The sequence below is a fragment of the Cervus elaphus genome, chromosome 8 (assembly GCF_910594005.1).
Source record: "Cervus elaphus chromosome 8, mCerEla1.1, whole genome shotgun sequence".
Taxonomy (NCBI): Eukaryota; Metazoa; Chordata; class Mammalia; order Artiodactyla; family Cervidae; genus Cervus; species Cervus elaphus.
The window spans coordinates 15,026,507-15,053,222 of record NC_057822.1 but is presented as its reverse complement, the minus strand read 5'-3'; the positions used below and the strand labels follow the sequence as shown (position 1 = coordinate 15,053,222).

Here is a 26,716-nt window from a genome sequence, read left to right as displayed (position 1 = left end):
CAAAAGCATCAATTCTTTGGTTTTCAGCCTTCTTTATGGTTCAACTCAGTACAGCTGAGGAACTGAATTTCAATTTTATTTCATTTGAATTTATTTATTTTTTTTTTTTTTAATTTTTATTTTTTTGGCATGTGGGATCTTAGTTCCCTGACCAGGGATTGAACCTGTGCCCTCGGCGTTGGGAGCACCGAGTTCTAACCACCTGACTACCAGGGACGTCCCTCATTTGAATTTAAATAGCCACGTGTGACTAGCAGTTACTGCATTGAACGTTAGGTCTGGATGAAGAGAAAAGGCTGGAGAAGAAATCTGGGGCCAATACTGAAGGGTCTTGAATGCCACATTCAGACTTGGTGCCCTTTTCCCCAGCATATGTGTGTGCTCAGTCACTCAGCCATGTCCAACTCTTTAAAACTCCATGGACGATAGCCCGCCAGGCTCCTCTGTCCATGGAATTTTGCAGGCAAGAATACTGGAGGGGGTTGCCATTTCCTACTCCAGGAGATCTTCCTGACCCCGGGATTAAACTGGTGTCTCCTGCAGCTCCTGCATTGGCAGATGGATTCTTTACCACTGAGCCACCTGGGAAGCCCTCTTCTTCCCAGACAATGTGGAAATCCTGCAGAGGGACCTGGGGGAGGAGATGCAGGAACACATCCATCCTGGAGAACCGTCATCTCAGCTGCTCTGTGAGGCAGGGAGGAGCCTGGAGCCATGGTCCAGAAAAGAAGTGATAAAAACTGAACCGGGGCAGTGGGTATAGAGAGGAGAGGACAAATTCCAGGGCTAGCCCGATGACTGATTGGATTGGTGGCTGGGCCGTGTCAAGGGTGACTCCTAGATTTCTGGCTTGGGTGGCAGCAGGTATAGGGGGTGTGCCCTGCACAGAAATGGGGAACATGAGAGGAAGGGCAGTTTTGGGGTCCCATACCACTATTCCAGCTTTCACTGTGATGTAAATGTCTCTGTCCCTGTCTCCCCCCGACCCACCCAGTCCATCTACATACCTCCTGAAGCATTATGGGTTGGGACTCACCCCCATCCTTCTCCCTGTCGTTGACACAGCAGCATGTGGGGCCCAAGGAGGCCTCATTCAGCACATGTTTGCGGAACGGACGAATGAGTGTTCCATTGCTCCCGGGATCCTGTTATTCCCTGACCCTGAAAGCAGGGAGGAATTTGGCCATGTCCCTGGGGTGCCCTGAGCAATGTGAAGAACGTGGCCTCCAGGGCAGTTTTCTCAGAGAATCTGAAGAACTGCCTGAGTGGTTGGGTCTATGAGGGCAACCAAGGGAGAGAATTGTAGCATTTGGTTCATCTCCTCAAACTCTGCATCTCAAGCAGACTGTCCCAAGCTGGACAGACCCAAGGCCGTCAGGGGGGAGCAGTCATTCTGTATTCTTAGGTGAATGTGATTTATCTATTCCAGTGGCTCAGATGCATGAGAATCTATGAGGAATGACTTCCAACTGTTAGTAATAGAGAGTTGCCCAAAGTAACTGAAAATAGATGAGGGTGTATTTCTCTTCCACATAAAACAGGTCTATAGGAAAGGAGCCCAGGCAATGGTGTGCCAGGGCCAACTTGCCCTGGTTCCTGAGAACTAACTGCAAATTTTGTCTCAGCTCTGCATCTGATGACCTTACATGGAGAGCTTGAAATTGGCTTTGAGGGAGCCTTTACACCATGGAAATTGGCCAGCACTATAAACTGAGTCTATTTATCTTTTTTACAGAGGGCAAGCTTCCTAGCACATCCCTGAGTGCAGTGATGGGGTGGCTACCCCATCAGGGACCCAGGCTGCTTCTTCCTTCTGTTTCACTGGGTTTGGCCTGTCATATCCATCTTTCTGGTTGCCTTATGGCCTGAGATGGTACGGGAGTTCCAGTTATTATGTCTGTGCAAGCTCTCTTCTCCCATAAAACTAGCTATTCCGAGTTTTCTATCTAACTTGTATTTTCAAGGCTGGGTCCTCTTCATCCTTCACTTGTCATCTGAGGTGTGCCCTCCACAGGGAAGCCTTCTCTGACACCCTACTAAATTCATCACCCATCCTACATGGCTTTATTTTCCCTACTAAATTCATCACCCATCCTACGCGGCTTTATTTTCTCTAGAGCATAGACCATGTATGCATGCTAAGCTGCTTCAGTCATGTCTGACTGTTTGTGACCCTATGGACCGTAGCCCACCAGGCTCCTCTGTCCATGGCATAGACCATAATGGATAACTATCTGAAGGTTTCCCTGGTGGCTCAGTGGTAAAGAATCTGCCTACCAATGCAGGAGATGCAGGTTCAATTCCTGGGTTGGGAAGATCCCCTAGAGAAGGAAATGGCAACCCACTTCAGTATTTCTGCCTGGGAAAGCCCATGGACAGAGGAGCTTGGAGGGCTACAGTCCATGGGGTCACAAAAGAGTCAGACATGACTTAGTAACTAAACAACAATATTATCTGTCTTCCCCACTAGACTGGAAGATCCCTATCAGTAGGGACTATGTCTGTCTGGTTCTCTGCTGTGTCCCCAATGCCTCACACTGCCTGGTACATCATAATTGCTCAATAAATATTTGTTGAGTGAATAAGGGATAGTAAGCACAGATCATTTTGTTTTCTACATGCTTCCCTTAGCATGTCATTGTGACCATTTTCTCACGTTGCTATCTAGCCTGTAAAATTAGTTGGATTAGATGTTTTCAAGGGCTCTCCCTGCTCTGATGAGACAGGAGAACAGGAGGTGGGGGTGAGCAGGTAAGTCAGCTCCCTGGCACCACTCACACCTCAGGCTGACTAGAGAGCTGGGGCCAGAGGCTGTTTCCATGGAGATTCACTCCCAGAGAAAACTTCTTTGAGCCCCATTTCAATGCCAGGCCATTGTTGGGTGCAGGGGAGATAGAAAATGGTAGGGTAGGCCTGCCCTGCATGGGGATGGATGAAGGACAGCCAGGAGAACAACCAGCTGTGATACCATGGACTAAATGTCCAGAAGTACTGGAAGCCAGGGCTTCCCAAGTGGTGCTAGTGGTAAAGAACCCACCTGTCAATGCAGGTAGACATAAGAGACACAAGTTCGATCCTTGGGTCAGGAAGATCCCCTGGAGGAGGGCATGGCAACCCACTTTAGTATTCTTGCCTGGAGAATCCCATGGACAGAGGAGCCTGGCAGGCTGCAGTGCATAGGTTCACACAGAGTAGGACATGACTGAAGCAACTTAGCACACACATGAACTGGGAGCCATCCATCTCTGTGCCCCGTTCACTCATTTGACAAATAATTATTGAGGCCCTACTGTGTGCTGGGCACTATTCTAAGTGCTGAGGATAGAACAATGAACATGTCAGTCAAGATTCTTGCCTTCCTAAAACTCACATTCCAGTGGAGAAGAGGAACAGTAAACACACTGTCAGATAAATAAGCAAGATCATGGAGACCACAAAATAGGATGTGATGGAGGATGGAAGGAATGCTACTGTGCATGGGCTGGTGAGGCAAGACCTCTCAGAGGAGGCAGCATCTGAGTTGTTACGTTAATGCTACAGGGGAATCAGGGGAGGATACCTGAGAGTGAAGTGCACCAGGCAGAGGAAGCAGCAAGTGCAGGCATAGGGTTGAAGCAAGCCCAGAGTGAGGAACAGGAAGACCGCTTTGGCTGGCTGGGAGTGATGGGGGAAGGATGGTGGAGACAGTGGTGGGACGGGCATGAGGGCACTGAGACACTTGCTTCAGGCACAAAGCTGAAGCAGGTGCCCCCAAACTCAGTAATCAAGAGGAATAATTCGTAATGAAATTTTTAAAAATCAAAATTAATGTCCAAAAAACTGCATGATGAACAAAATATCAGATTTGTAAATAGAGACAAGATGACTAGCCATGACTTACTGAGCCATATTGGAACCAGAGGCAAAGGAAAAATTAGTCATAATGATCCTGTCCTTTAAAATTTTGACATGTTGTCTATCATGGATTTTTGTTGTTGTTCATTACTGAAGAAAATTGACACCTGGTGTCATCATCATGGTCTCCAGAACTAGGCTTCCTGAGTTCCAATTCTGGCACTACCCTTCCATTCTTAGCTGTAAGTTTGGGGGCCAGTTTCTTGGCCTACCTGTACCAGTTTCTCCATTGGAAAATGGAGATTAATAACAATGCCTACTTCAGGGTTACTGAGAGGATTAGATGACCCCATACAAGCTAAGGTCTGAGAACAGTGCCTAGCCCACTGGAAGTGCTCAGAGGATGTGGGGAGTTAGTCACAGCCCTGGACAGTGGTACGGACTTGGTTCCTGCCAGAGCATTCTAAGCAAGGAGTCTTGACCATCAGGGGGTCAGAAAGTATGTGGAGGTGGATTGGAGACTGGGGGACCAGAAGCTCCTAGGATGGCCTGAGTGGAGGCTGTTGCAAAACTTCAGATGAAAGATGGGAACAGACTCTGGAGATACTTGGGAGACAGACTCTACAGGACTTCGTGGTTGTTGAACTGTGACAGGAGGAGGGTGCTGGGGCAGGGGAGGCAAGGGGCCAGGATAGCTTCCAGCGCCGGCAGCAGTCAGGCCTGGGCTCTGCATCACCGTTACCAGGAAATACCGGGCTGGCCCTGGCCTGCTCCGCGATTCCTGTCTTGTCTGTGTTCCAGAGGGAGCTGAAGGAGCAGCTTCAGGCCCTTCAGGACAGTGAGCGGGAGCACACGGAAGCGCTGCAGCTGCTCAAGCGACAGCTGGCAGAGACCAAGGTGAGCCCGGCCTGGAGGTGGGGGCGGGGCTGGCGGAGGTGGGGGCGGGGCTTCGTGGAGGCGGCGCCAGTTGGGCACTTGAAGGGCGGGGACTCGAGCCTGCTGCGGGGGTGGGGTTTCGAGGGCCCAAGCTCCAGTTGAGAGGAGTGCGGGAGGGCGGAGGCTGGGGCTTCTGCAAAGGTAAAGGGGCAGGGACCTTCTCCCACTTCAAAGAAAGGATTTGGGCTGGTGCCCGGGGTTAAGGATAGGATCCTCGCTCCCTGCTTTGGGTGAAATTTGAGATGGGATCAGGGACCCTCTAGGAAAACCCTGATGTCCTATGGGACTGGAAGAAGGTACCTAGTCTCTTTTTCCTCTCCTGTTATTAAACACACCCATTTTAAGTTAGCAATCCCTCCAATCTCTTGGAGAGAATGTTCCCTCCAAGTCCTCCTGATGATTTGTGGCTCAGCCCTGGTATAATCTCCTCTCTGAAACTCGGACCGTGAAGATATAAAGAGTAGGGGCAACCCCTGCAGGCTTTGAATACGATGGTCTGAAAAGTCTTTTTCCTTGACCCTAGAGGAAGGCTGTGGGTTCTCATCCAGGCACTCCATGCTGTGTGACTTTGGGTAAACTGCATCCTTTTCTGCACTCTTAATCTTCCCGTCTGTGCAGCAGGGACTCTGCCAGGCTCTGTCCAGCCATGCTATTCTGGATCCTAGCACACTTCCAAGGGGCTCCTTCCAAGTCCTCCACAGATATCTCTCTAACTGAGCAAGGCTTGCTTTGCTGTCTGCTGTCCTTCTGGCTGCTAAGCTCTTGGGTGATTTCATTGTCCTGGTAGCTCAGTGGTAAAGAACCTGCCTGCCAGTGCAGGAGACAAAAGAGATGTGGGTTCAATCCCTGGGTCCAGAAGATCCCTTGGAGGAGGGCGTGGCAACCCACTCCAGTGTCCTTGCCTGGAGAACCCCATGGACAGAGGAGTGTGGCAGGCTACAGTCCATGGAGTCGCACAGAGTCGGACACGACTGAAGTGACTTAGCACACACAGCATAGCACTCCATTTGCAGAGATGCCGCTGCCAGCAGCAGCTGGAGCCGAGCCTTAGGAATGTTCTGGGCCTCCAGAGGTCACTGGAGAGGCCATTGGAGATCCAGACTTGTGCCCCAGCTTGGCTGCCAACCCACTGTGGGGTCTCAGGGAGGTCATGACAGACATTTCTTCAGAGAACATTCTGGAGTGCCTCCAGGCAGGACCCTTAGCGGGCAACAGATGAGAAACAGACCCAGAACTCTGGCATCTTTGCTTCTCACAGCCTCAGTTTCCCCACCTGCATGGGGATCCGGTACCTCTCAGGTGAAGAGAAGAAAATGGAAGCCTCTGTCTGGGTGAGAGGGGAATATTATAATCTGTTTTTATCCCCAGCATTCTGTTCTTCTCTCCAACCACCGCCCCCCCCCCCCATTGTTTTTCTCCACTGACCTCTTCCTCCCCTGCCTTCCTGTCCATCTGTCTACCTCTGGGGGGTCCTGTGGGGCCACCTTCCCCTCCAGTTCCCCCAGCCCTGCTTCCTGTCTGGACTGGGGTGTTTATACAAGAAATGCCTATGAATGCTTTGGAGGTCATATTTCACCTGGTGCCTGACTCGGCTCGGCTTTCTTGTGGCGCCTGCCCCTCTAGTGGCCCGGCTTGAGGGCCTGTCTGATCTCCCTCCCTGGGCCCAATGTTTTCCTTGGTCGGCCCTGACCGAGTGACGCATTCTTGGCAGGGTATTTTTCTGAAACAGCCCCAGCTCCTCCAAGCCCCAGTGTGTTCCCAGGGATGTGGTGGGCTGAGGTAGGGGCTGCTTTCCCAGTCGAGGCACTGAAGGGATTGGGGGTGGGGCGGGCCTGGCTCTGTCCTAGAAAAAACTAGAGTAAATGGGGCACACCAGTTTAGCTGAATCTTTCTCTGTGCTGGGAATTGTGTTCCCCAGCCATTGTCCTGCTGAACTGCACAGAACGTCACCTCCATGACCGCAGGATTCCCCAGAACCTATACACTGTCTAGCACACAATAAATCAGTTCAGTTCAGTCACTCAGTAGTGTCCGACTCTTTGAAACCCCATGGACTGCGACATGCCAGGCTTCTCTGTCCATCACCAGCTCCTGGAGTTTGCTCAAACTCATGTCCATTGAGTCAGTGATGCCATCCGACCATCTCATGCTCTGTCGTCCCCTTCTCCTGCTTTCAGTCTCCTCCTGCCACAATTGTGCCTTCAATTGTGCCTGCTGCCACAATGATAAATAGTTGTAGAACAAATGAGTGAGAAAAAAACACACCTTTTGAAGTAGGAATTGTTGTCTCCATTTTACTAGCAAGGAGACTGAGGCATAGAGAGATTGCGGGACATGCCTGAGGCCCCATGGCTAGTAAGTAGCTAATTGAGAGCTTACTATCTAATTCTGTCAGATCATAGGGCATATTCCAGCCTCACGCTGGGTTGTCCTCAGCAAGATCTCTGGCTCTGTGGTCTGCAAGCCGGGGAGGCCTAGAGAACCCATCAGGGACATACTTAGGGCTCCTGGGATGGCTGTCACTCTGATGTTTCTGAGCTGCCCTCTCCCAGTTTCTTTCTCTCCTCTTGTGTTGGAGACACTAGGCCCCCACCAAGAAAGATGATGGAGTCTGCACCCACCTCTGCAGATCAGTCTTGGGCCAGACCCTTCCCTCCTTCACCATTCAAGCAGGTTCTGACCATCAACCTTGTGCCAGACCCTGGGATGGGCACAAAGAGTGCAGGGTTAAGAAAGATGTCATTCCTACCCAGGAGGGGTTCGTTCACTAGCTGGGAAGCCACATAAAACATGGGGCAGCATATTAAGAATATTTACAAAATGCTGTGGGAACATTTAGCCTGTTTAACTGGCTGCAAAATTTAGGGAAGGTATCCCAGAGAAGGGAGCTTTTGGTCTGGGTCTCACAGGATGAATAGGAGTTTGACAGTTGAATAAAGCATTTGCTGGGGGAGGGGTCCACTCTAGGTCAGTAGACTTACAGTGCAATGGCACTAGAGTGGTAAGTGAGATTAGAGGGAGGACTTTGAATTCCAGACTAAGGAATTTAGCGCTGTACTAGTCATCAAGGCGCCAAGAGATGTTCCTGAACACAAGACTGACTGTGACCCAGTTTGCACTTTAGAAGGATCACTCTGGCAGCAAGTTTGTTGACAAAGATTAGGTGTAGTTGACACGTTAAACCAGTGAGTTGGTGGAACCCATGGGCATGTGTGGAGGAGCAGGTGGAAAGATGAATGTGGCACTCAGGAGACATGTAAGGCCTTCAAGATGGATGGATCTGGAAAGCAGCCTCAGAGCAGTGGGAGTTGAAGATGAGGGAGGGCATGTCATGTATGAACAAAAGGAGCCAGGACTGGATGAGTCCTCAGGAACAAGGATGGCAGGGAGGGAGCAGCCACAGAGGTGGGAGGCAAACCAGAATTCTCGATTAGTAGAGGCTGGCCCTTGGGCCAAATGCTGCTGCGGACTGGCCGAGGAGGAGCCAGAAGGGCTGGCCGTGAGATTTAGGGTTCTTTGGAGGCAGCAGCAGATGGTCCAGGGCGGGCATGCCCCATCTTCCCCACCATGACCTGCTGCTGCAAGAACCTTGCCTTCCCTGGGTGAGGGGGCTCCAAGAGGCCATAGGCAGCCTGGCCCTTCATCCCCAGCCTCTCCCTTCACCACCCTCTTTGTCTGCCTGGCAAGCTGGGTGGGCATGCGCAGGGAGGCTGGCCCACTGCCAGCAGCTCTTCCTGCCGGCCCACAGCCACGACCGGGAGGGAACAGGCCCTAATTGAGCCTTTGTGGAGCTTCCCACAGAGCCCTGGGCACTGAACACAGCGGGGTCTCTGACTCTGTGAACTCCCAGTCAGAATCCCACAAAGTCAAATTGCAGAGGCAGGCCCCACACGCTGCTGCCGCTGAGCAGCACTTTTTTACCCTGTGTCATCCTGCCTCTTGCTGTCCCCTCGGCCCGTTCCCCGCCTCCACCCCCAACTGACATCCTGCTCACCCTTCAGGCCCCAGCTCAGCAGCCATCTCTCCACGAAGACTTCTTGGATGTGCCTGTTCCAGTGTTTAAATAACCAGGCTCTGGGGCTGCACCTCAAACAATGTCATGCGCTTTGTGAATCTCCCCTCACTTACCGTAGCCCTGCAATGTCATTATGTAACCCTCTTCCCAGATAAGAAAACCAAGGTTCAGAGATATCAGGCAACTAAAGTTGCCACAGCGGGAGACTCAGTACCCTTGGGCACCAAAGCTATGCCTTTTACCACTCAATCCCTTCCTGGGCCTGGCAGTACCCTTGGGGACAGAGAGAATCAATCAAGTCCATGCTTGTCTTTCTGTGACAATGGCTTTAACCCACAACTCTTGTTCCCTAGCAAGAGGGTCTGGGGGTGCTGGGACAGGGTGAGTGACCCTGAAACTTTGCCCAGTACATTGCCATTTATAAAGCTCTCTGACATCTGTGATCTCCTTGGCATCTTTGCTTAGGCTGCATGAGTGAAGTTTTTAAAAAAATAAAAATTTCACTGTCTCCTAGACTGAGCTCAGCATCTGCTCCCTGCCCATTCAGCCACATCTCCGGCCCACTTCCTCATCCCTCCCGTCCCCAAGCCAGAAATCCAAACATCATCCTCACACCTGTCTCTCCTTTACCCCTACAGCCAGCCAGTTGGTCACCAGGGCCACCGAGGCTCCCCCTACAGATGCCTTTCAAGCCATGTCCATCTGCTGCTCCTCTAGCTCAAGCCTCATTGTCTCACCTGGACCACTTCATTTGTTTCCTAACGGAGACTATTTGTTGTCCTTGATCAGGCCAGCTCTCTTCTGCCGCCATGCTTTTTGCCATTTCCTCACTGAACGTACCTTTCCCGCCCTTTCCTCTCTGAGTGCCAAGACCCTCGGTCTCCTCCTCTCACACAAGGATCACCCCATCCATTCTCCCTGACTAACCCCTGATGACCGTGTCCACAGTCTTCCACCAAAAGCCTGCGGACCACCATCGGGGAGGCGTTCGAGCGGCTGCACCGGCTGCTGCGGGAGCGGCAGAAGGCCATGCTGGAGGAGCTGGAGGCGGACACAGCTCGCTCGCTGACCGACATCGAGCAGAAAGTCCAGCGCTACAGCCAGCAGCTGCGCAAGGTGCAGGAGGGGGCGCAGATCCTGCAAGAGCGGCTGGCCGAAACCGACCGGCACACCTTCCTGGCCGGCATGGCCTCGCTGTCCGAACGGTGAGTGCCTGCTGCCCCAGCGTCTTCTCCAGATGGGTCACTCCTCCCCAGCCCCTGTAGGACGGAGGGGTGGTTAGCAGAGAAATCATTCATTCAGATCTCCATCAAACACACAGGACATCTGCTCTGGGCCATAGCCTGGGGTGAAGGCTTTGTGTACGCATGCTATTTTATACATAATATTTATAATCCTATGGGATATTACTTATTTTGTGTGATTTATGTTACAAATATACATTTTATACTATTTATTATAATATCTTTTTTTTTTTATAACCCAACTAGCCCCTTGGAGGTCGTTACTACTGTCATACCTATTTCACACATGTAGAAACTGAGGCACAGAGAAACTGGAGCAACTGGCCAAAGCCCTTCATCTAGTACATGGGGGAGCCAGGATTCAAGCCCAGGTCTCTCTGGTTCCATGGCTACCTTTAATAATAATACTTGGGACTTCCCTGGTGGTCCAGTGGTGAAAACTCCACACTCCCACTGCAGGGGGCATAGATTCGATCCCTAGCTGGGGAACTAAGATCCTGCATGCTGCGTAGCGTGGCCACCCAAAATAACAAATAAATAAAATAATAATAACAGTTAATTGTTGGTTTTCCCTTGTGGCTCAGCTGGTAAAGAATCCGTCTGCAATGCGGGAGATCTGGATTCGATCCCTGGGTTGGGAAGATCCCCTACAGAAGGAAAAGGCTACCCACTGGAGAATTCCATGGACTATATAGTCTATGGAGTTGCAAAGAGTTGGACACGACTGAGTGACCTTGACTTTTACTTTCAATGACCAGTATTGATAGCTGATGTCATGTATTGTGTTGACCCTGAGGCACACACCGTCTTAAGCATTTTACATGCATTAAGCCGCACAGTGCTCACAAGCCTAGGAGGCAGGTGTTATCATAGTACCCATTTTAAAGGTAAAGAAACTGAGGGTGATAGCTAGAGAATTAGGAAGTGGTAGAAGCAAGCACTTGAGTCTGGGTATGGCAGACTTCCCACTCATGGCCTCGCCCTATGCCAGCGACCCTGAAGGTGCTGGGACAGGAATCTAGCCCCCAATGTGGTCTGCTCTCTTGCTCCCTTTTCAGGCTCAAAGGGAAAATCCACGAGACCAACCTAACCTATGAAGATTTCCCAACCTCCAAGTACACAGGTCCCCTGCAGTACACCATCTGGAAGTCCCTGTTTCAAGACATCCACCCAGGTAAGGCCCTTCCTGCCACTCACCAGAGGGCCCAGGAAGAGGCAAGGATCATCACAGGTCGGAGCTAGATGGGCCACTGCCCAGTCCAGCCCCCTGCTCTACACACAGCATGGGGGCAGGGCAGAGGGATGGGAAGGGTGCCTTAATGAGCACCTACTATGTTCCGGGGCCTGTGCTGGGCACCTGCAGTAACTCAATCCAGGGAATCTTTATATTGATACAACTCCAGGAGGTTGGTTCTACTAGTGTGCCCATTCTCTAGATGAAGAGACTGAGGCTGTGGGCTGTTCACTCATTCACTCTATGAGTACAGAAGAGATCAAGCACCTACCTCACACCAGGCACTGTTCTAGGTACTGAAGATAAAGCAGTGAACGAAACAGGCAAAACTTCCTACCCCATGCATCTCAGTTACATCCTAGGGTGTGAGAGAGAAAGAAAATAAATAAGTAAAACACATAGTTTATTAGATAGTGATAAAAGATAAAGAAGGGGGCTAGCAGATGTTGAGGCAGGAAAAAACGTTTGGTAGGGGATGCAGTCAGAAGACCTCCCGGAGGAGGGAGTAAAGACCTGAAGGACGAAGAGTGAGCCATGTAGATACCCTGGGAAGAGTGCTCCTGGCAGTGGGACTAGCAGGTGCAAAGGTTCTGAGGCAGGACCACGCCGGGCATGTTCAGGGCGGAGTAAGGAGACCAGTGTGGCTGGAGTGGAATGGGTGAGAAGGACAGTGGAGCTAGCAGTAGCCGGACCATGAGGGCCTGTGGGCCCAGGTGAAAACTTTCAATTTTATGCTGAGTGAGATGGGAGTCCTTGAGGGTTTGGGACGGTAACATGAAGTAAGGTGAGCTTTTAAGTTTTTAAAGGATGCCTCTGGCTGCTGAGTTGACAATAGACTGCAGGAGTAAGGGGCAGAGGTTAGGAGACTATTGCAATAATCCAGGCGAGAGGTGATGCTGGCCTGAAGCAGGGTGATAGCACTGCACATGGCAAGACGTGACTGGATGTAGGATCCATATTGAACAGAGAGCCAACGGGATTTTCTAATGCATTGGATCTCAGATGTGAGAAAGAGAAAACCGATCAGGAAGACTAGAACGATTTTGGCTGAGGTGACTGGGAAGATGGAGTTGTGAGCATGTGAGGCTCGTGATGCCAATCAGATGTCTCAGTGCAGATGTGGAGAAGGCAGTGGAGATGACACGTATGCGGTTCAGGAGGAGGGTCTGGGCCAGTGGTGTCCACATGTGGATGGTACCGAATGAGCCAGGATGAGATCACCTAGGAGGTGAGTTGAGGGTAGAGAGAAAAGATAGAGGACCATGCTAACAATTGGAGCCCTGGGGCCCTCCTAGAAGTCAAGGACAGGAAGGGGACCCAGTCAAGAAAACCGAGAAGGAACAGCCAGAGAATAAGAGGGAGACCTGGTCCATCCTGGAAGCCAAGTGGAGAAAGTGTTTCGAGGAGGGGGAGTGGCTGGTGGTGGCCAGGCTGCAACGCCAAGTGTGGGAAGATCAGCACTGACTATTCTGTTGGTCCTGATGGCCTTGACAGGAGCCGCTCTGGTGGAGCGATGGAGGCAAATCCTGATTGGAGGCCATCCAAGAGAGAATGGGAGAGGAAGTGGAGACAGTGCTTTCAAAGAGTTTTATTTATGGGAAGGAGAGAGAATGTGGCTGCAGCTGTTTGTTTAAGATAGAAGAAATGATAGCATGTTTGGGGGTGGAGGGGGGGCTTCCCTGGTGGCTCAGCTGGTAAAGAATCCACCTGCAAAGCAGCAGACCCTGGTTTAATTCCTGGGTTGGGAAGATCCCCTGGAGGAGGGCATGGCAACCCACTCCAGTATTCTTGCCTGGAGAATCCCCATGGACAGAGGAGCCTGGCGGGCTACAGTCCACGGGGTTGAAAAGACTCAGACATGACTGAGCGACTAAGCACAGCATGTGGGGGAAGGGGGGGCACAGAAAAGATGCAATAGAAAAAGGTAGAACTGAGGATGAATGAGAGAGAGTTGCTGGAGTGCCGTCGGGTGTGGGGTCCACCCCTGCCTCTGCTGGGAGCCCAGAGAAGGGCGAATACATGGGCGCTGAAGCAGAGGGGCAGGTGGTGGGAGCTCGTGGGAATTCTGTTCTGATAGCTTTGCCTTTCCCAGTAAGGTAGGAAGCAAGGTCATCCGCTGGGTTGAGAATGGACTAGAGAAGGTCACGGGAGGTTGGCTGAGAGGGGAGAAAGTCTGAAATGGATTTCTAGTAGAGTCAGTAGACCCTGGGGCTCTGAGATCAACACCTTCCCAACATTACACAACCCACCAGGGCATCAGAGTCGAACCTATTGGCAGCAGGGAGCCTATGTGTTGAATCAGGTGGCAATGTCCTATAGAGAGGAGACGAGGATGTAGAGGGGACTAGTCCCTAAGAGGTAGACACTATTATTATATTTTAGATGAGGAAACTGAGGCACACAACTGTTAGGAACTGGTCATGGTCATAACCTGGTAAATGGTACAAACAAGATTGGAACCAGAACCATCAGACCCAAAGGGTGTGCCCTTCCGTACTAAGCCTACCAGGCATTCTCTGGCCTCATACCACCAACCCAGGAAGGGTGCTGGGGAGGTTGAGGCTCAGAGAGGCTCATTGATTTTCCCAGGTCACACAGCAATCAGAGCTCTTTGCACCTGTCTGGATTCATTCGTTCAATCTACAAACATTGAAAGTCCTTTGAGGCACGTTCAGGAGAGACAGATGGGACAACAGACCCTAACAGTCCATGGGAAAAGGGCCATGATGAGGGACTTACATGGGGCCATGGGAGCCCAAGAGGCAACAGGAAGCTCTGGGTGGGTCAGGGAAGGAGCTAGGGGAACACTGAGCAGATGGTGTTTGCACTGAGCACTGAAAACTGAAGGCTTTCCCACTTGGGGAGGGTGCGGCCTAGAGATGACCCCAGACAATCCCTGGCATTGAGAACGATAAACACAAAGAAGCATCCCAGGATGCTCATGATTGGCCTCCAGGTACAAATGGAGAAGGACTGAGGACAATCACTGAGGGTGTGAGTGCTGGACAGGGATGGGGCTCCCCTCTAGGTGACTGAAGGCCGCCTCTGATGCATCATGACCAATTTCACAAAGATGAAGGGATACCTCCTAGTACCCTTTAGTCTGGATCTGTGCCCTCATTGACAGAGCAGGCAGTAGTTGGGGAAAGGGCCCATTTTCCAGCCAACTGGGTAGGGCTCTGGACTAACCTCCTGGGGTAGGGGTGGGGGGGTCTCTGTGTGCTCCCAGCCTTGGAGGGACCTTCATAGTGGGACCCAGCAGCGTGAGGGCCTGGTGAAGCAGCATAACTCAAGGAAGCTAGAAGCCCGGCCAAGGGTCCTGACCCCTCCCCTGACCCAGGGAAGCCCCTCAGGCAGATGGTCTCAGGAGCTGATTTATCTCAGCTGCCACCTGCCTCACCCCCATCACAGCTCAGCAAGGCAATCTAGGCAGTTAAACCTTATATATCAAGGCACTGTGAGATCTGGGCCCCGCCAGTCTCTCCTTCTCCCTCTATATCACACCCAGACACACGGAACCATCTTCAGGTCTTACATGAGCCATATTCCCTCTCCTGCACACTTTTCTCACTTTTGCACAAGTGAGAAAACCCTCAACACAAACCTCAGTCTTTGAGAACTAACTCCTACTCTCTTTCACATCTTAGTTTATAAACACCTCCTCTGAAATGCCTTCCTGGATTTCTCCAAGTAGCCCTGGGCTTTCCTGGTCTTGCTGTCTTATTAATGTCTGCATGGCTGTCTCTCTCGCTAGACTGTGAGCTCTGAGAGGTCAAGGGCTGAGTCTGATTCATCACTCTACATCCCCAGCAGCCAGTGCAGTAAATGTTTGTGGATGATTGAATAAAGAAATGAATGAGTCCTGGTCTCAGTTCTGTTACTAGAATACCCTGGTATTAAGTAGGTGCTCAGTGATTATTTGTTGAATGAAGGAACTTGCTGCACATCCCTGGACAAGTCCCTTCCTCCCTCCAAGACTCCGTTTCCTCCTCTATTATAGGGATACTAGTGTTCCCTTCTTGACTCCCCCACAAGAGAGCAAACGGATGTGGGAATTTGCTGATTGCCCCAGGGCAGGCTTTCTCAGCCTCAGAACTATTGACATTTGGGGCTGGATAATTCCTTGTCTTGGGAGCTGCCCTGTCCACGGTAGGATGTTCAACAGCATCCCTGGTCTCTACCCAACTAGATGCTACACACACATACACACCCAGATATGACAACCAAATATATCTCATTCATTGTCCAATGTCCCCTGTGAGGCAGATCCACCCCAGTTAAGAATGACTTCCCCAGAGAAAGCAGCCTGTAGGAAAGGGGCGGAGGGAGCCCCAGAATGTGCTCTGAACATCCTGCCGAGGATAGCAGCCCCTGGGGGTTCAGAGAACAGTGACCTGGTTAGCCGGGCCTCTTCCTTTGTCTGTAGGGCCTGTGAAGTCACTCTGGCTCTTCTGCCAAAACCAAGGCCCTTTATGTCTAGATGGGAGGGGCAGGCGCCCCCAGGGACCTAGCCCTGGATTCTAGCAGCTTCCTGCCTACCCGCCTTCCAGTTCAGGCTTCCTACTAGGTCACCAGAGAATTTTATTTAGCACCTGTCACTCCCCTCCTCTGGAACCTCGACTCTCCACCTCCACCCACACCCTTGCCCCACCCCTCAGCTGACACTGGAAACCCTCCTCCAACTGTCTGGCCTGACTGCCCCATCTCCCGGGCACCAACTTCCTCCCCACCCAGGACAAGTGGCCATTGTCCAGGGGACACCGGACGCTGCTTCCTTTGCTCCTGCCACCTCCCTTTCTGGGCTGCTCTCTACCCCCACGCCTGCTTATCTGAATCCAATCATTTTGGGTTCCAGCATATTCACTGTCAAGCTGTGTGACCCAGGGCAGATCTCCACCCTGTCTGAGCCTGTTTCCTCATCTGTGAAACAGATGGCGGAAGGTGTGATTTATCACCCAGGGTAGGTAGGAGAATTAAATATATTTATTTGTGATAATAATCCTGGGACTTAGTAAATGCGTGATACCTATTTCTTACGATTATCATGAATCATCACATGTTTCCTCAGTCTTGCTGAACAGGCTTTTTGGGGCCACATAAAGGAAAGAACATGAGTGAAAAGACCTTAGCTCGAATTCCTGTTTCACATCCACCCCAAGTGGCAAATTAAGCAAGCCACTTAATTCAGAGAAATCTCCTTGGAACTTCAGTTTCCTCTTCTGAGAAATGGGTACAGTAATTTGTGCTGCTGGGGCTGCTGTGGTGGTCTCATGAGCTAGAGGATGTGAAAGGTTTTTTTTTAATGCCCGACTGGGTGCAGCTGAAGGTCTGAGTAGGCAGGAGGAATCAGACTTTTTAAAGGCCTGAGTAGAGAAAAGAACTGATGGTATTTCTTGCCCTGTCAGGCCTCAAAGTTGCTGTCCTTGAGAACAAGGAGGCACAAATGACTTGCTACCCAGTCTTTGGAGCTGCTGGACTTTGGAGTTTCTCTGCTGCTTGGGTCGCTGTGGTATGTGGTTGATGGTGACCAAGAGACAGATCCTGGGCCCCCCTGCAGTCCATGATCCTTCCTGAATGCCTCTTGACCTTGAGGTCTCAGTTCAGGTCAGTCGCTCAGTCTTTGCAACCCCATGGACTGCAGCACACCAGGCATCCCTGTCCATCACCAACTCCCAGAGCTTGCTCAAACTTCTGTCTGAGTCAGTGATGCCATCCAACCATCTCATCCTCTGTCATCCCCTTCTCCTCCTGCCTTCAATCTTTCCCAGCATCAGGGGCTTTTCAAATGAGTCAGTTCTTCGCATCAGGTGGCCAAAGTATTGGAGCTTTTCTAAATGAAGCTTGAACATCTGGAAGTTCTCAGTTCACGTACTGTTGAAGCCTGGCTTGGAGACTTTGGAGCATTACTTTACTAGTGTGTGAGATGAGTGCAATTGTGCGGTAGTTTGAGCATTCTTTAGCATTGCCTTTCTTTGGGATTGGAATGAAAACTGACTTTTTCCAGTCCTGTGGCCACTGCTGAGCTTTCCAAATTTGCTGGCACATTGAGTGCAGCACTTTAACAGCATCATCTTATAGAATTTGAAATAGCTCAACTGGAATTCCATCATCTCCACTAGCTTTGTTCGTAGTGATACTTCCTAAGGCCCACTTGACTTTGCACTCCAGGATGTCTGGCTCTACATGAGTGATCACACCATCGTGGTTATCCGAGTCATGAATATCCTTTTTGTATAGTTCTTCTGTGTATTCTTGCCACCTTTTCTTAATACCTTCTGCTTTTGTTAGGTCCATACAGCTTCTGCCCTTTATTATGCCCGTCTTTGCATGAAATGTTCCCTTGGTATCTCTAATTTTCTTGAAGAGATCTCTAGTCTTTCCCATCCTATGGTTTTCCTCTGTTTCTTTGCATTGATCACTTAGGAAGGCTTTCTTATCTCTCCTTGCTGTTCTTTAGAACTCTGCATTGAGATGGGTATATCTTCCCTTTTCTCCTTTGCCTTTCATGTCTCTTCTTTTCTCAACTATTTGTAAGGCCTCTTCAGACAACCACTTTGCCTTTTTGCATTTCTTTTTCTTGGGGATGGTCTTGATCACTGCCTCCTGTACGATGTCACAACCCTCCATCCATAGTTCTTCAGGCACTCTGTCTATCAGATCTAATCCCTTGAATCTATCTGTCCCTTCCACTGTATAAATCATAAGGGATCTGATTTAGGTCATACCTGAATGGTCTAGTGGTTTTCCCTACTTTCTTCAATTTAAGTCTGAATTTTGCAGTAAAGAGTTCATGATCTGAGCCAGTCAGTTCCCGGTCTTGTTTTGGCTGCCTGTATAGAGTTCCTCCATCTTTGGCTACAAATATAATCAGTTTGATTTCAGTATTGATCATCTGGTGATGTCCATGTGTAGAGTCTCCTCTTGTGTTGTTGGAAGAGGGTGTTTGCTATGACTAGTGCATTCTCTTGGAAAAACTCTGTTAGCCTTTGCCCTGCTTCATTTTGTACTCCAAGGCCAAACTTGCCTGTTACTCCAGGTATCTCTTGACTTCCTACTTTTGCATTCCAGTCCCCTATGATGAAAAAGACATCTTTTTTGGGTGTTAGTTCTAGCAGGTCTTGTAGGTCCTCATAGAACTATTCAATTTCAGCTTCTTCAGGATTAGTGGTTGGGGCATAGACTGGGATTACTGTGATATTGAATGGTTTGCCTTGAAAATGAACAGAGATCATTCTGTCGTTTTTGAGATTACATCCAAGTACTGCATTTCTGACTCTTTTGTTGACTATGAGGGCTACTCCTTTCTTCTAAGGGATTCTTGCCCACAGTAGTAGGTATAATGGTCAACTGAACTAAATTTGCCCATTCCAGTCCATTTTAGTTCACTGATTCCTAGAAAGTCAGTGTTCACCCTTGCCATCTCCTGTTTGGCCTCTTCCAATTTACCTTGATTCATGGATCTAACATACCAGGTTCCTATGCAATATTGCTCTTTACAGCATCGGACTTTACTTCCATCATCAGTCACATCCACAACTGGGTGTTGTTTTTGCTTTGGCTCCATCTCTTCATTCTTTCTGGAGTTATTTCTCCACTGATCTCCAGTAGCATATTGGGCACCTACCAACCTGGGGAGTTCATCTTTCAGTGTCCTATCTTTTTGCCTTTTCATACTGTTCATGGGGTTCTCAAGGCAAGAATACTAAAGTGGTTTGCCATTCCCTTCTCCAGTGGACCACGTTTTGTCAGAACTCTCCACCATGACCCGTCCATCTCAGGTGGCCCTACACATCATGGCTCATAGTTTCATTGAGTTAGACAAGGCTGTGGTCCATGTGATCAGTTTGGTTAGTTTTCAGAGATGCTTAAATGGATGGAGAACACACCTGGAGGCCAGATGGGCTGTCTTGGCTCCTGCTTTCTGTTTGTATAAAACAGTGTCCCAGGGCCTAGAAAAGAGCTCTGACCTTTAAAATGTTGAACCCCAAGGGTCAGGATTTGTTCATTCTCAGGAGAGTCTGGCACCTCTCCTGAAAATAAGGGATGGGTGGAGAGTTTGCCAGTCCCCATACGGGGACTGACTTCTCAGAGTTCAGGTCGGTTCAGTCACTCAGCCGTGTCCAACTCTTGGCGACCCCATTGACTGCAGCACACCAGGCCTCCCTGTCCATCACCAACCCCCAGAGTTTACCCAAACTCATGTCCATTGAATCGGTGATGCCATCCAACCATCTCATCCTCTGTCATCCCCTTCTCCTCCTGCCCTCAATCTTTCCCAGCATCAGGGTCTTTTCAAATGAGTCAGCTCTTCCCATCAGGTGGCCAAAGTATTGGAGTTTCAGCTTCAACATCAGTCATTCCAGTGAATACTGAGGACTGATTTCCTTTAGGATGGACTGGTTGGATCTCCTTGCAGTCCAAGGGACTCTCAAGAGTCTTCTCCAACACCACAGTTCAAAAGCATCAATTCTTCAGCACTCAGCTTTCTTTATAGTCCAACTCTCACATCCATACATGACTACTGGAAAAACCATAGCCTTGACTAAACGGATCTTTGAGGGAAAGGTATTTGTTGTGTCCCGGGCTGGGTACTCTCTGGTCTAAAGGCAATTACTCCTGCCAGTCATAGTCTCCGGGAGCACAGAAGGGAGGACAGAAGACAGGACCTCTGTTTATAAGGAGGTGAACCTCAGCCCAGGTTTTAGGGTGCAAGAGCCTGTTAAGAATCAGGTCACACCCTCGGCCTAACAAGGATGCCAGGCCCTGCCCTGAGCGTTTGGGCTGTTGGGCTGTTGGGCCCTGCTCACTGTGGATCAGGTCCCGCCCCCAGCCCCGCCTCTACTGCCGGAAATGACCAATGAACAGCAGACCCCGTCCCGCGGGTCCGCCCCCAGGAGTTAGCACTCGGTTCAGTACAGATTTCCTCCATCCTATAGCTTATCCCTGTCGGCCCAGTCTCAGAACCACTGAAAACCCACTTGGCTGCCTGCTAGAGTGCCCTCCGCACTCATCAGTGGCACTGGAAGCGCCCACGTTGCCCTACTTAGACGTGAGTATGAAGCTGAGCCCTCCAGGGCGCTAGTCTCTCGCCCCTTCCCTAGCCCCGTCCTTCTCCGATCCTGGGTTCTGCCTGTCGCTGGTCTCCTCAGATTATGCTGGCACCTCCGATATAAGGCCTAGTTTCCCCCGGGGCACTCACGACAGCTGCCCACACCTTGGCATTGTGCCCATCTCCTGTCTCTCTTGCCCCTCTGCCACGAACACCTGAGTGTGACCCACATTCCACAGCCAGAGGAGTGGCCCCATGTGTACCTGATTAGATTTTTCTTCTCTCCCGAGCTCCCCCCCACACACATACCTCCGACACCCCCTCCACCTCCTACCTCTTGACCCCATGGTGGGAACACCCACATTCCGTGTGGCGGGAGCCTTCTGGTCTGACAGGCTGCGCTGTGATCAGAGGACAGGGAGAAACATTTCTCCGCTGACTCGGTGTCCTTCTCATGGCTCCCCTCGTCTGTGTCTCTGGATAGAGAATTATGTTTCCTTTGACCTCTCTATTCACAGGGCTAATTGTTTCCATACAGCCCTCTGGCTTCTAAGAATAGGAAAGGAGGATGTAAAACTCAAGACTAAATTTATTCCTGACAGAGCTCAGGGAAGGAGCTTGCTGTAAGTCAATGGTCAGCTTTGTTAGTCGTCTGAGAACAGGAGCACAGTTGGGGGACTGGCTGTCACTCCCCGTTAGAGATGATGGCCATCACTGAGGCATTTTATTTCTCTGCATACATGCTGCCAGCAGAGGTGGCTGAATTTGGAGGTGACGCTCAAGTCAAGCATCATCACGGCCCCGCTCCACCAGACAACGAAATCACCAGAGAGTCAGATGGAGGAGTCCCTCCTTTGCTCCAAGGAACTAGTGACAGAATTCCTTCTTCTTTTCTCCCCTGTCTTGCTCTGCCATGGAAATGTTCATCTAGGCTAACAGGAGCGAATTCTTGGTTCCTTCTTCTGGCTAGGTATCAACTCCTTCGGGGGGCAAGAGTAAACAGAGTCCTTGACAAGAGTTCATGAGACTTTGAGAGCCAAGCCTGCGAAGTCAATGTGGCCACCTCAGAGCTCTGTGCCCCAGCCTGCCCAAAGACCAACACAGGTGGGGTCAGTTTGATTTGGTGAGCCTTTCTGGAAACCTTCCCCACACCAGGCTGTGGGGAAGATTGTATATGTCAATATGTAGATGCTGGGCACGGGGTACACCAGGGAGAACCTAGTTGGAGAGCACATAGTCCTTGCCCTCCTGGTGTACATGACAAGTTATGGACACAGAGGACTATCCCAGGTGTTGGGAGAGAGGCACAAACAAAGTTGAGAAATTTCAGAGGAAGCAACCAGGAAGGCTTCCCTGAGGATGGGCACTGGAATTGAGCCCCATGGGGATGATTACAAGAAGCAGAGGTGAGGTGGAAGAGGAAAAGGTCTGGGTGAAGGCTTGGGCCTGACTGAAATGGGAGGTGGTGAGTGAGAGGTAGGCAGGAAGAGAAGGCTGGGGCTGGATTGCACCTGGTCTTGATTAGTCCTGGCTCTGCCAGTGTTTGTTTGTGACCTGAGACTAGTCAAGTCTCCTCTCTGGGTCTCAGTTTCCCCATCTGTCAAATGGGAGAATTGGCCTAGAATCAGTGGTTTTCAACTTTTTCAGACCCATCATATACTTTTCATAACAAGTAATTTGTCATGACTCAAAATTAGTATGACCTTCTCACAATTTCAAGTATATATGCACCCATATATATGTATATAATCTATGATACATATAAAGGAAAAAAAAGGAAAGTATTTATAATAAAGTATTGTATATGTCAATATGTGTTTGCTCACTCACAACCACCCCAGAAAACATAATGAATGAGTCAGGTGCTCACACCATAGGTAAAACACCATTCTGCCTCAAATGCACTCGAAATAGGTCGGCTATCTTGGTCAGTGGTGTTCTTCTTAGAGATGTACTTTTAAAAAAAAGCGAACAATTTTTAGTGAAGTTCCAGACAAAACAAATTCGGTCTTCCCCCAGTTTACAGGGTAGCTGCATTTCAATATATTCAGAATATATTAAAACTGTACAAAAATTATTTCATATTTATGTGTAAAATGGAGTTAAACTGTAGTTCTGGGTCATTGTAAAGATTTTTAAATCCACATGAATGTCTGGGGGAGCATCTGAAACTTATTGGTGGGGGACATGGGGCCACCCTGCACATTTCATTCAGGGCATTTAGCATCCCTGGATCCTACCTATTGAGACAAGTCAAACACCCGCACAAGTTTCCAGATTACCCCATAGGGTGATTATCCAGCACCTGAAGAATCTTTAAGCTCCCTCCCAGCTCTGAAATCATCCAATTCTGGACCTCATTCAAGTTTACTCAGCAAATTTTTGCAGAGTACCCACTGTGAGCCTTGCCCCTGGGAAATCATCAGTGAACAAGCTGCCGTAGCTCTTGTCCCCTACAACTGAGTTTCAATCCAAAAGGCTCTTAACTGTCACATTCCCGTTTTACAAAGGAAGAAGCTGTGATGTATTCAGTATCACACAGCCTCCTGGGGGCCGACCAGAACCTGACCTCAGGGAGGCACCATAGAGTGGGTCCACAGCCTTCTCTCCACTCATCTCTTCCTCCCCCATCCCCGCAGTGCCAGCCGCCCTGACCCTGGACCCGGGCACCGCCCACCAGCGCCTGATTCTGTCCGACGACTGCACCATCGTGGCCTATGGCAACCTGCACCCACAGCCGCTGCAGGACTCGCCCAAGCGCTTCGACGTGGAGGTGTCGGTGCTGGGTTCGGAGGCCTTCAGTAGCGGTGTCCACTACTGGGAGGTGGTGGTGGCGGAGAAGACCCAGTGGGTGATCGGGCTGGCGCACGAGGCCGCGAGCCGCAAGGGCAGCATCCAGATCCAGCCCAGCCGCGGCTTCTACTGCATCGTCATGCACGACGGCAACCAGTACAGCGCCTGCACGGAGCCCTGGACGCGGCTCAACGTCCGCGACAAGCTCGACAAGGTGGGCGTCTTCCTGGACTACGACCAAGGCCTGCTCATCTTCTACAACGCCGACGACATGTCTTGGCTCTACACCTTCCGCGAGAAGTTCCCGGGCAAGCTCTGCTCCTATTTCAGCCCCGGGCAGAGCCACGCTAATGGCAAGAACGTGCAGCCGTTGCGGATCAACACCGTCCGCATCTAGGGCGGTGGAGGGCGACCGTGGGCGTCTGGGCTTGGTCACCAGGAAGAGCCCTGCCCCACAGACGGGAAGCCTGGACTCCAACCCAGGGGGCCACCCCTGAGATCTCAGGCCTGTTGTTTACCCTTCAGCCTCGTTTCCCCATCTGTGAAATGGAGGTTGTGCTCCGTGACTCTGAAAATCTCTTCCAGCACTGATGTTCTGTAGCTCTGACCTTGATGGGGATGCAGTTGTGGTCCAAGAACCAGACGCAGTTTCTCCTCATGGCAGCCCCCGCCTAACCCCTCATCCTCCTCTGGTGGGCAGGGGACTGCATCCCTGTGTCTCCTTCCTGCCCCCATGCCCTGACCTCAGGATGTGTCAGAGTGTTGCCAGCAGTTGGCAACTGCAGAGAGAACCCTCTTATGCTCCCAGGCCTGAGACTTGCCCCTGACCAAGCTAGTGATGGGCCTTTTTGTCCTTGATCACAACCCATGGTGGACACAGGTGGTAGCTAGTCCCAAAGTCGCCTGAGAACCCCCCTCTCCTTCCACCCCTGTACCAAGAGTTTTATAGTTCCTGATTTTCCCATTTATCTGTGGGTAAAAATGATATTGGGCTTCCCTGGTGGCTCAGTGGTAAAGAATCCACCTGCAATGCAGGAGATGTGGGTTTGATCCCTGGGTTGGGAAGATTCCCCTGGAGAAGGAAATGGCAACCCACTCCAATATTCTTGCCTGGAGAATCCTATGGACAGAGGAGCCTGGTGGGCTACAGTCGCAAAAGAGTCAGACATGACTTAGTGACTAAACAACAACAAAAATGATGCTGTGGCCTGTGGAAGGCACCCAGTAGTTGAGGCCACATGTTTCAGCCAGCTAAGCTCACGGGTCTTAAGGCAAGAGAATGGCATACCCCAAGGCTCATGTCGGACAAGCATCACTGGATGGTGGAGGTCCCCAGCTGCTCTGAACTAAGGTCCAACCAGGCCTCTTGACCTGGTGAGGGTGTAGCGAGGCTGGGGAGAGCAGTTGTTTAGGCCCTGAGCACTGGGGTGGGCTGTTGGCTAGGCGCCCCCATCAATCTTGGCCTCTGTCTCAGTTGGGATACTATTGCAGAAAACATGAGCTGCTTTAGCTTTTTTTAATTAGACAAAGATTTATTACCAGGTCCCTAGTGGCTTTGCAAAATCACTGCAAGGGCTGGAGGAGCCGACTCTGCTGAATTTCCAGGAACAGCTCCCAGCCGCCAAATTCATCACGTCTGCTGTGACCAGGAACGCTGCTCCCATCAGCAGGCAGCCACTGCATCAGAAGCCGCTGGCTGCAGAACTGTGCAATCTCTGCTACTGTCCATGCCAGTAAATGATGTCCTGAAGGCTGCCTCTCTCCAGGCAATTCGGTTTCCAGATCCAAATCTCTACAAGGGATTCTGTTTGGGGAAACATAAATCAGATCCAGAACCTTGGCTGCAAGGGAGTCTGGGAAATGTACTTTTCTTCTTTCCAGCCTCATCCATACAAAATGGCACAATACAAGAAAGTGAGAATGTGTGTTGAACAAGCTCACTTTCAGTTTTTGCTCTTGGAATCCACCTCTAGGCCTTGGCTTTGAGGCAGCAGAGCCTCTAAGTGTCCTGCTCCAAGACTGTGTCCCTGTCCAGGACAGGCACCCCTAGAGTGAGCCTGCAGAACCAAACTGAAAGCCTCCCACCCTAGGCTTTCCTTTCTAGTTCTGGGGCCTAGATTCTGAACTTGGGGTCTTTGATCATACCCATCTCGAAGGAGCCAGACTAGCTGAACCTGGGGGGCTCCCACCTCACAACTGCTGCCCATGGGGTCCTCCCTTGGGCAGGAGGAATCCTCAGTCTCACCTCACTCATTCAGCTACCGGAATCTGGGCCACCCCCAGCAGTATTTTTACTTTAAATGTTACCCATTTTGTGAGTTATGATGAATTTGTATTAAATTAAAGTTACAGGCTGTGAGTGGTCAGTGCCATTCATTTTGGCACACACAGAGGCCCATCTATCCTGGCCCAGGCAGCATACATAAATCAACATGGCTAATCCACAAAACAACCCTGCTGAGTAGCACCATGCCCATTTTACAGAGGGGGGAAATGAGGTTCATAGAGAGGACATGACTTGCCTATGGTCCCACATCCTGCACTAAGTGGATTTAGAATTGAGCCCAAGGCACTCACATCACAACTTACCAGTCAGGGAAGACTGTCAGTCTTGGCCTGGAGGAGGGCATGGTGGTAGCCTTGGAAGCAGAGAGGAGCTCATGAGACAGTGGCAGGAGACTGGGCCCTAGAACCCCACAGACCCAGGCTTAAATCCAGGCTTTGTCACTGTGTGCCTCTAGAAAAATGAATTAACTTCTCTGGACCTCAGTTTTCTCACCTGGAAAATGGGGATAATCACACCAATCTCACATGATTTGTTATAAGCTGCAAAATGCCGTGCATTTAGGGAGGGCCTGCCTGTCACTCCTGCTGCCTCCGAGTCAGTGCCTAGAACTGGGTGGGTTTTCTCAACCTCTGGGCTGGCTCTGCTCCTAAGGAGTCTTCTTGTGCCTTGTGAGGGGGTGTGGGACCACCCAGGCCAGGCAGTTCCCCAGGTTCTCTATGTCAAAGGAGGTCCATCCCACCTCCACCTGGCCAGGAGTCAAGGCCCGGCATGTGGACACACAGGTGTGTAGACTAAGGAGAAAGGCCGCTGGGACCCCCTATAGTTGTGCGGTGCAGCGCAGTAGCCTTGGAAGCAGGACTCCTGGGCCTAGTCTTAGTTCTGTGCTGACTTGTTTTGTACCCTGAGGGTCCTTTCCTCCAACTCCTCACCTACAGAATGAGGGAGGTTAGACCGGGTGCTCTCTAAGGCGCCAGGTTTGGATCTTCACCTATACCTGGAGGCGGGGAGGAAAGAGAGGGAACTACCCAAGTCACTACTTGTTTGCAGTTCTTGGAAGATGGACATGAGTGAGAAGGAGGAGGGGCTGTTGGAGAGTGCAGAAGGAAAGGTGTCTGAATGGTTGACAGCGCCCCAGTTTACAGAGAAGCTGTAGGGAGTGAACCTGGGACTAGAGAACCCCATCACCCCCTCACCCCATACTTTCAGATCGCTGTGACTCCTCCCAAGCCACACTCCTCTATTTTGCTCAGGGCATCTGTCCCCTGGAGGAGTACCCTGTCCACGGTCCTTCCTTCCCCTTCCCCCACTCAGGCTCAGCACCTTG

General features: G+C 50.7%; 1 protein-coding gene and 1 long non-coding RNA gene across 3 annotated transcripts in view; one reads left to right on the top strand and one right to left on the bottom strand.

The window, feature by feature from the left end:
* Positions 1 to 25,459, top strand: part of TRIM62 (tripartite motif containing 62) — a 36,531-nt gene extending 11,072 nt beyond the window's left edge. For both annotated transcript variants that reach the window (XM_043909653.1, XM_043909654.1), the window contains 4 exons: positions 4,636 to 4,731; positions 9,734 to 9,990; positions 11,088 to 11,203; positions 22,952 to 25,459. In XM_043909653.1, coding sequence (XP_043765588.1) covers positions 4,636 to 4,731; positions 9,734 to 9,990; positions 11,088 to 11,203; positions 22,952 to 23,502 — 1,020 coding nt within the window. In that variant the 3' untranslated portion in view covers positions 23,503 to 25,459. The remainder of the gene's footprint in view (positions 1 to 4,635; positions 4,732 to 9,733; positions 9,991 to 11,087; positions 11,204 to 22,951) is intronic.
* On the bottom strand, positions 9,915 to 20,768 carry LOC122698523. Its single transcript, XR_006342358.1, has 3 exons — positions 20,647 to 20,768; positions 11,535 to 11,621; positions 9,915 to 10,044 (listed from the first exon to the last, which is right to left on the bottom strand). It is a non-coding gene; the product is annotated as an uncharacterized LOC122698523 (long non-coding RNA).
* Positions 25,460 to 26,716: the final 1,257 nt, after the last annotated feature.